The sequence below is a fragment of the Poecilia formosa genome, unplaced genomic scaffold (assembly GCF_000485575.1).
Source record: "Poecilia formosa unplaced genomic scaffold, Poecilia_formosa-5.1.2 Scaffold1004, whole genome shotgun sequence".
In the NCBI taxonomy this organism is placed as follows: Eukaryota; Metazoa; Chordata; class Actinopteri; order Cyprinodontiformes; family Poeciliidae; genus Poecilia; species Poecilia formosa.
The window spans coordinates 29,452-39,756 of NW_006800943.1; the positions used below are offsets into that span (position 1 = coordinate 29,452).

The 10,305-nt window shown below is 38.4% G+C and overlaps 1 protein-coding gene across 1 annotated transcript; it reads right to left on the reverse strand.

Annotated features, from left to right (window-relative positions):
• Positions 1-1,151: 1,151 nt before the first annotated feature.
• On the reverse strand, positions 1,152-8,640 carry pop4 (POP4 homolog, ribonuclease P/MRP subunit). The gene is made up of 7 exons (XM_007544127.2): positions 8,535-8,640; positions 6,180-6,235; positions 5,803-6,029; positions 5,634-5,711; positions 5,489-5,550; positions 5,048-5,149; positions 1,152-1,800 (listed from the first exon to the last, which is right to left on the reverse strand). Exons 1-7 carry the CDS (start codon positions 8,539-8,541, stop codon positions 1,664-1,666), a joined length of 669 nt encoding a protein of 222 aa, XP_007544189.1. The 5' UTR covers positions 8,542-8,640; the 3' UTR covers positions 1,152-1,663.
• Between the last annotated feature and the right edge of the window lie 1,665 nt (positions 8,641-10,305).

Here is a 10,305-nt window from a genome sequence, read left to right on the forward strand (position 1 = left end):
TGAATTCAGGTGTTCTCTTCTGGTTATCATTTATTCGAAGGACCCGTCCTACGTAGACCGGGTCCTTCGAAGGATGCAGTCCCTGAATTCTGGACAGCACCATCTCCACTAGTACAGTGAGATGTTTCTGGAATAACCAGAAAACAAGAAAAAAAAAAGAGCCTTTAGGGAACCAGACAGGGCGTTATTGAGACTCCTCAAAACAGAAGCAGCTCAAAGTCAAGATTAGAGTCAAAAATAAGTACAGGAAGAAGCTGGAGAACAAACTGAAGAAGAACAATATCAGAGATGTGTGGTTAGCGATGAAGAAGATTACAGGTTTCAAGCAAAAGGAAACCTGTAAAAGGAAATAGATGGATCCTGTCAAATCTCAGATGTTTCATCTTCCACCTCATCCTGACCATCCTCTTCATGAGACGGTCTTGAGAAAACAGAGTATCTTCAGTCAGAGACTTCTTCAGATTCGCTGTAGTACAGACAAGAGATCTTTCCTGCCACCAGCCATCACCATCTTCAATAACTCCGAAGAATCTGAATAAAAGAACTAAAGAGCTACATTTCTGCAGTTGACTTCAAATGGTTTTGTAATTTTCAACAAAAAACATTCAGTGCTGCATTTTCGCAGGAAATTTAAATTTTTGCAGTTGACAGCTAGATGTCAAAGTTCTTCCAATATCATCTTTGCTATGAGCACAGTGCACATCATCAAGTGGTATTCATACCCCACCTTGGCTGTTTGATGATTTGAGTTGAATTAGTTAAGGATTTACCAAAGGGTTAACTAAAAAATGACTGTTTCATAAAGGTAAAGCCATGAAGCGAGTCATTTATTTCTGAAGAAAAAAAATAACACATTTAGTTTAACTTACATTTCACAATAGTAAGAATTTCTATATTTGAGGTAGAATGCTACAGTATGGAAGCTTGTGTTCAGTTTGAAACTTCTGTACTTCACCAAACTTCCATTTCCAGATTTCTCAGGTAGTTTTCATCACATTCTAGACACCCAAGTAGAAGTCATTATTATTATTATTATTATTATTATTATTATCTGTATAACCCAGAAAGAACTCCATGCTGAACACATAAGTCTAATTAGCTACATTAGTACTGGGTTAGTTTAAAAACCTAAACGGTCTCAGGGCCCAAAATGCTGTGAAATTGAGCTTTTTTATTTTCCATATATTTGGGTAATATATTACTGATTTAAAAAACAACATAAAAATGAGTTGCACTGTGGAAAATGAATCTGCTGCATATAAAACAATGAATGAAGCCAGACAAAATGCTATGTTTCAATTGTTGACTGTGTGCTCAGTGACTTTGTATTTTTATGATATAAAGCACTTTCAACTGCCTTGCTGCTGAAATGTACTATACAAATATACCTGATTCATTTGTCAGAAATTCAGATTATTATCCTTTAGAAAAGCTTACATTTTTAGAATCTTGCTTTTTATTTTTCCAAATGCATCTAAAAGTAAAAAGGATCAAATTCTGGATGATTCAAAACTGTAGAAGCCTGAACGACAGGCTTAATTGAACAGAGTTCTGCACAAGCTGTTTGTATAGACTAGAGTACATGCCATGTTGCATGCTTGGCATGTGTGCAGTTCCTTTATCATCCAGTAGGGGGAAGGAGGAATGACAGAGCTGGGTGCCATTAGAGGTCTATAGTTCCTTTCACTTTGAACTTCTTGGCAGAACGTTCGCTGGCTCGGAACTCCATTTTGTTTCCATAGATGTGTGAGACAAAGCTGTCCATCTCTACAGAAAACACACTGTTCCTCTTTGGGATCACTGGAGACAGGAGACAAGAAAACAAGCAGATGTTCAGAAACCTGTCTCCCAGTCAGACAGAGAGGACAGTTCACAGCATCTGTATCTGTGAACTGTCCCCTCTGAATATTCTACAGATATTCACATGATATCCATCGCAAATGTTCAGGCAGTGGCTGAAAGGTTCGGCATCTTCAACATTTTCAGATGGAGTAATAATGATTCTAACTTGAAATTGCCATGCAATAACAAATTACCTTAATATAATACAACATGAAATGAAAATATTAGTCTCTTTAGTCATCTTTGGTGCCGTTTTCTAAATGTGACTGCCACAGTAACCATGAACACATCCATTTGGGGTGTTTTTAGTTATTTACAGATTCTGAAAGTGTGGATTCTAAGCTTTCCAATTATGTTAAACACCTGGAAATCAAAAAATAAATTGTTGAGTGTTGTATGCATTCATAACATTTTAGGACTATTTGTAATTTAGAAGCGTAATAAAATAAAAATAAAGTTGAGTAAATTTGGCAGAAACAAAAATCCTCTTCTGCACTATTAAATATAAAAATTATCCACCAGAAATGGATGGATAATTTTTATATTTAATAGTGCAATTGTATTTAAATAAATTAACTTGATCATTTTTAATTAAATAATAAAAAAAAACAATAGCTGACGTGGGGAGAGCATCATAAGCAAGCAAAGTCATAAAAACAAAAAAAAACAACAATTCTCAATAACAAACTTGTTCCGATCACAAAAGTATTCCTGCCATTGTTTTCTTTCCATTAGTATCTTCAGCTTTTCTTTAGAGTGACTCAGTTTAAAGCCATTTACCCATTATTATTTTTAAGCACAATACTTTGGTAAGTCAGCCGTATGCGTCGCACTTCGAGATCACGTCACGACAAATAAACGGTTGTTTTCATGCAGTATCTTGTGGACCCTTTTTTTTCTGCGCATCAGGACACAGAATAGTGACGTTTGACGAGTATCAATGATGTTCATGTCGGATAAATGCAACAGATAAGCGTCACATTTGAAAAGATATGTATTGGAGTTAGGATTACAAATCCAAGTGGTCCAGATTGCATTTGTAAAAAATGCAGTGTATCACAAAAGTGAGTACACCCCTCACATTTCTGTAGATATTCAAGTATATCTTTTCATGGGACAATACTGACAAAATGACACTTTAACATAATGAAAAGTAGTCTGTGTGCAGCTTATATAACAGTGTGAATTTATTCTTCCCTCAAAATAACTCTATATACACCCATTAATGTCTAAACCATTGGCAACAAAAGTGAGTACACCCCTTGGTGAAAGTTCCTTAACTATCAATATTTTATGTGGCCACCATTATTTACCAAAACTGCCTTAACTCTCATGGGCATGGAGTTCACCAGAGCTTCACAGATTGCCACTGGAATGCATTTCTACTCTTCCATGATGACATCACATGGCTGGCAGATATTCAAGACTTTGCGCTCCTCCACCTTCCACTTGAGGATGCCCCAAAGATGTTCTGTTGGGTTTTATTGACATATAACAAGCCAGCAGCATTATTGTTTGGTTGTTTTTCTTTTTCTCGTTCAATGACGGTTGGCCGACAATGTTTTGGGGCATTACTGCCACCAACTGGAATGGAGTGTGAATTGGGATACTAAATTGTTATATCGATACTACATACAAGAAAAAAATAAATTCTTAAAATCTATTTTCTATTAATTTAGTCTTTCTAAGGTTCATTAGCAAAAAGATAACATTTTAAACTATGTCCAAGTGCAGCATGTCCTGTAGATTAAGCAGTTCTCTTCTCTCAATAGGAGCAGAACAATAAAACATGTTCCCCTGTCAGTAGTGGGTTTAGGTCTGGAGACATGCTTGGTCAGTCCATCACCTTTACCCTCAGCCTCTTCAGTAAAGCAGTGATTGTCTAAGAGGTGTGTTTGGGGTCATTATCATGCTGGAACGCTGCTCTGTGATCCAGTTTCTATAGGGAGGGGATCAGGCTCTGCTTCAGTATTTCACAGTACAGATTGGAGTTCATGAAATATAACTATCCAACACTCATGCAGCCTCAGACCACCATGATGGCATTCCCACCACCATGCTTGACTGTAGACATCACACACTTATCTTTGTACTCCTCACCTGATTGCCGCCACACATGCTGGAGACCATCTGAAGCAAACAAATTAATCGTGGTCTCATCAGACCACAGGTCATGGTTCCAGAAATCCATGTCCTTTGTTGACATGTCTTCAGCAAGTTGTTTGTGGGCTTTCTTGTGTGCAGACTTCAGAAGAGGCTTCCTTCTGGGGTAACAGCCATGCAGACCAACTCAAGTTGTATGTATGTATGTATGTAGTATGTGGCGTTTGGTCTGAGCACTGACAGGCTGACCTCCTGCCTCTTCAATCTCTGCAGCAATACTGACAGCCCTCCTGTGCCTGTCTTTCAAAGACAGCATTTGGATGTGACACTGAGCCCGTGCACTGAGCTTCTCTGGATGACCAACACAAGATCTGTTCTGAGTGGACCCAGTTAAAAATGCTGAATGATCTTGGCCATTGTGCCACAGCTCAGTTTCAGGGTGTTGGCAACCCTCCTGTAGCCTTGGCCATCTTCATGTAGGCAACAATTTGTCTTTTAAGATCCTCATAGAGCTCTTTGTCATGAGGTGCCATGTTGGAACTTTCAGTGACCAGTGTGAGACAGTGTGAGAGCTGTACTACAAAACTGAACATATCTGCTCCCTATGCACACCTTAGACCTAGTAACACTAACTAGTCACATGACATTTTGGAAGGAAAATGACAAGCAGTGCTCAATTTGGACCTTTAGGAGGATAGTCTCTTAGGAGTGTAATCACTTTTGTTTCCGGTGGTTTAGACATTAATGGCTGTATAAAGATTTATTTTGAGGGAAGAATAAATGTACTGTTATATAAGCTACACACAGACTACTTTTCATTGTGTCAAAGTGTCATTTTGTCAGTGCTGTACCATGAAAAGATATACTTAAATATCTTCAGAAATGTGAGGGGTGTACTCACTTTTGTGATACACTGTAGATCTGAGCTGTTCAGATTGTTATGAAGAGATCAGATACATTTTGTGTAAGTACAAAAAAAAAAATCACATTTGAGTCACTTCAGGCTGCAGTACAAGCCCTGGACTAAGTTTCACTAGTTGATGGTGAGGAGCAGCCCAGCAATCAGGTACAAACGCACACAACCCAGAACAGTTTCACTGACCTTTGACCTGGTCTTCTTTGGTGATGATTTTGAACACATGTTTGAATTCTTGCATGAGAATCCCTGTAGTTCCCACATAGGACGGACATTTAGAGCGCACCACTGTGACAGAAAGCAGCATGTTACAGTCTGCTGGTCACAAGCTGACACCAGTGTGTGTTCTGTTGGGTAAGTGCAGCAGCTAACTGCATTCAGGTAAGGTTTCTAAGACTGTGACACACATTTTCCTGCTAATGAATCAAAAGGTGGCAACAAAAGCCAGAGGAAATAAAAACAGGAAAATCACGAGTTTAGAGGAAAAGGTTCTGACTCCTTCCATCTGCAGACAGATTTTATGACTCAGGGAAATTCTCAGGAGAAATTGTTTCTTTTTCCCACCAACAATGCAGCCTGAATGGATCAATGGTGACTGAGGGTCAGGCCCTTTAATGGGAAATCTACCTGTGATGATGGCTCCATGCAAGTCTGCCTTCAAAAGCTTTTGCTGCACAATCTGTGGATTCCTGGAAGAAAACATGGAGACAATTACCAGGAGCAGCAGGAAGTTGGACATATAGGAACTCTGCCTCCTGGTGGACTGACTTACGCTGTCGGTTTGAGTCCACCACACAGGTCCAGAACATATTGTCTCCATAGCTGGTGTAGCGGCAGGAAAAGCTCATACCTGCAAAGCCAAACAGAGCCATGACGGGGAATTTAGGAAAAAAACACCTCCCTTTTCATCAACATACACATATCACATCACCTCAACTAACCTCTGGTGATCAGGCTTGATGTGGAATACCTTCATCATTCTCTTCTGTCGCGCGTTGAGTCCTTTGGCTTTCTTCCTGTTTCTGGTTGTGTCTCTCTTGGGCTGACTGTAGCCCAGCAGCACAGCCTTATGAGTCAGCATGCTCTTCACATCCAGCCGGCTTGGCTGCTGAGTGCACTGCTTCAGATGGGCTTCAGTAAACTTTGCAGCTTTAGGGATGTTGTGAGGCTACAAGACAGACAACATCAATAAAGTGTTTGTGTACAGTGAGATGTAAAAAGAGTTTGTTGTCCAAAAAGAAACCCAGGTGAATGTTGCGTACCTCATCAATTTTCAACAAAATTATGTGCAACTTCCAATCAAAGAAAGTCCGCTCACCTCAACACCAAGATGCCTCACTAGATCTCGAGGAACTTTGGTGTAAACTTGGGCTTCTGTTGAAAGACACAAACAAATGTCCCATTTTTACAGAATAATGGCACATAATTTTTACAGAATACAGTAAACAATACTGTTGCTGACATCATTAAGCAATTCCTCAGAAGTAGTTTTACAGGTCTTGTAATCTTGTTTTGGAAGAATCCAGAAGAATCAAAAAGACAGCCAAAAGAACCACTTATGTTTGTGAAAAATATGGTAGAATATTTTGACAGTTATTGAACTCCTTGTTCCTTAATTTAGTTGCACCACATATTCCGTTTTGAGTGAGTGAATTCAGGTCACATTGCTTTTAGAGACAGATTTTTGTGAGGCAGCTGTACCATTTGTTACTTTTCAGGTATGAAAGTAACGCATATAAAGATACGTGCCGTGGAGACCTGGCTTTGTTTAGTCGATGTGAGTATGCAAAATAAAGTGGTAGTGTGGAATTATGTGTTCTAAACTATGTGTCCTAAGACAGATGACACTACTTCAAGTCAAAGAGGCTAACATCTGTTACTAACCCTCTCTCCTGTCAAACCTTGCTCTGACCCGCACCATTGCAATATCTCATTATTTCAGAAAGCAGTCTTAACCCTCTGTGGGTCTTTTTTGACTCTGTGAGGTCATCTTTTTGAACTATTTGTAATGAAAAGTTTTTATCACTTCATATTCTAGGTATTCCTCAAAAAACACACAGAGGTGTGTGTCTGACACCCTGGATGAGAAAACCAAAAGAGAGAATGTGTTGAATGATATGGAAAACCTGTTGCTCAACGTGTTCAAGGTTCTTTCTTTTATCATCTCAAAAAATAAAGTAAAAATTCATAGCTATATAAATAAATGCTCTGTAAAAGAATAGAGTGCCTTCTCTGGGTCGGGGAGGATGTCCTGCCCCAAGTGGAGAAATTTAAGTATCTTGGGATCTTGTTCATGAATGAGGGAAAAGTGAAGCAGGAGAACGACAGACAGATTGGCCCAGTGTCTGCAGTGAAGTGGGTGCTGTACAGGTCTGTTGTGGTAAAGAGAAAGCCGAGTCACAAAGCGAAGCTCTCGAATTACCAGGCAATCTATGTTCCTACCCTCATCTATGGTCATGTCCGAAAGAACGAGAGGCCGAAATTAGTTTTCCCCATCTCTATCCCCCATCCCCTATCTCTCCCTTAGAGATAGGGTGAGAAACTCGGCCATCCTGGAGGGACACAGAGTAGAGCCGCTGCTCCTTCACGTAGAGAGGAGCCAGTTGAGATGGCTCCTCCTGGACGCCTCCCAGGTGAGATGTTCCGGGCACATCCCACAAGAGAAGGCCCAGGAAGTCCCAGGACACACTGGAGAGACTTTTTTGTTTCTCGGCTGGCCTAGGAACACCTTGGGATTCCCTTGGAGGAGATGGAACAAGTGGGTGGGGTGACGGAAGTCAGGGCCTCTCTTCTTAGGCTGCTATCCCCACGACCTGACTCCAGAAAAGCGGAAGAATATGGATGGATGGATGGATGGATGGATAAATAACTGCACACACATACACACAGTCACGTGTGATACACATAGCACAATAGGATACAGCCAGTAATGTTAGCTAGCTTGGTTAGCTTGCTAGTTAGTTTCAAGAAATGTGCTCTTTCTCACCCCCTCCACTCCCACACATAATGAATGTTGACATTGTTCCATCATTGCTGTTGTAAAATTGCTGTTATTTCGTTTTAAAAATGTTCTACAAATTGGTATAAATGTTCCACAAATTGTTCTACAAATGTTTAAAAAGGTGTGAAAAAAATAATTCAAACATGAAATAATTCTTTTGTGGAATAAAACATAACAGAAAGTAAAATACAAAACATTATTTTGAATCAAAATGACAAAAGTTGCATAAAAACACATTGATTCTAACACGGGTCAAAAAAGACCCTCTTAGGGACGACTGCATTGTCAGATTAATTATGCCTTACTGAGAACAGTGAGAAATGTGAGCGCTGCTCCTATTTTAAAGCTTTAAACTGTGTGCGTGTGCGCGCGTTTGTTTGTAATACCTTGTGGATACCATTTTCCTGACACATACTAGGTTATGGGGACTCACTGCCTGGTCCCACAAGGGGAAACGCTGTTTTGGGGTCAAGCGACTAAGGTGTGAATGGAGTTTTGGTTAGGATTAGGATGAGGGTAAGATTTAGGCTGTAGAGATGAATGGAAGTCAATGGAAAGTCTTTGTGGGGACAAAGATAGCTACACAAACGTGTGCGTGTGTGTCCTAGACTCGAAAGGAGTCAATCTTTCGGTCCGCTGAACAACATTTTTCTCCGTCGGGCTTTAACTCACCTTCCATCGCAGCTTTCTAAAGTTGACTGCAGACTAGATTCTAGACAAGAGCTGCTACCATCGACTCCGTTAGCTTCCTGTATGAAGCGGAAGTAAGACATCAGACATATGTCTATGAGACATACAGGCCACTATTATTATTTATTTCCTTCTTCTTCTTCTTCTTCTTTCTGATTTTTACTAGCGGGTGACATCTAACGTTAAGCTGTATTATCGCCATCTACTGTGCTGGAGTGTGGACCAGAGACCTTTAATCTAAATTCTTATTGTTTCCTTCAAAACTTTAATAACTGATTTATTCACTTTATGTTTAATTAATATCTTATTAAGTTTTAATGTCTCTATATCATATTTTCTAATTTCTTGTTTTAACTTCTCTCTACTTACTGTATATTTTTCCACAATGAAATATTACATGTTCTACTGTTTCCATGTCCCTACAACACTCACAACTACATGTTGGATGTTTACCTATCAAATGTAAAGTTTCATTTAATCCAGTATGTCCAAGTCGCAATCTTGTCATTACTACTTGCTCTTTTCGATTTTCTCCAATTATTTCCATATTCCCTACCTTCTTTTGTATATGAAATAAATGACGATCTTTAGTTCCTTCCTCCCACAATTGTTGCCATTCAGATTTAATTTTGCTCTTAATAACTGATTTTATTTCATATTTACCTTACACTATTTCCATAATTCTACTTTGTTTTAAAGACATCTTAGCTAAATTATCTGCCATATCATTCCCTTCTATATCTTTATGAGCAGGTATCCACATAAAAGTAATCTTTATTTGAACTTGTGTCATTCTAAATATAATTTCATAAATTTCTTATACCAACTCCATATGACTTTCAGATGAGACATTTAAAATAGACATTAGTGATGATAATGAATCTGAACATAGAATTTTTTCAATTTTGTTTTGCTCTACCCTTCTTGGTTTTATTGGCGGTTGGCAAAAAACCTTTTAGTCGCATTACCGCCACCTACTGGTACGATTTAAAAGAAAAACTGAGTTCCTTTAAATCTAGACTAAAAATTCAGCTGTTTAGAGTTGCTTTTGAAACCTAATCATGAAAGATTAATCGATAATCTGATGTGCAAAATGTAATGTTGTTGACTGTGTGTTCTGTGACTTTGTAGTTTTGTGTTTTTATGATGTAAAGCACTTTGAAATGCCTTGTTGCTGAAAGGTGCTATCCAAATAATATTTGATTGATTGATTGAAATCTAGGACTGTGATCCAGAGAGACTGAACTGTTAATATTATCGTAAAGCATTTCAACAATAATAAAATAATAAAAAAACCTTAATTAAATAAGTCACTATAATCAAGTAGGTCTAACACAAGTCGAATATTATTGTGTATTGATCGATCTTTTAACAAAACTTTTTGTGTTTCACTAATTATTATTTAGATTTCTTCTCAGCTCCAGACAAAATTTTATAGTCTGTATTTAACAAAGTAATCAGACTAAGAATATTTATTAATCGTTTATTCTTACCAGATTTGGGGATTAGAGAAATTAAACCTTCGTTTATCGTGGGAGTTAATGTCTTTCTCACTACATGCATAGAAGATTTTTGATATAATTCCAGAAAAATCGATAAAAATTGGCAGTCAGACCATCTGTACCTGGTTATTTATTTAAGTGCATTTTTGACATTTCTAGTTCCTCTGGTCTAAATTCAGACTCGCATAGACTCTTCAATTTGTGGACTCTTTTTTTGGATTTTCTCAAAGAGATGACTGGAGTCATCTATT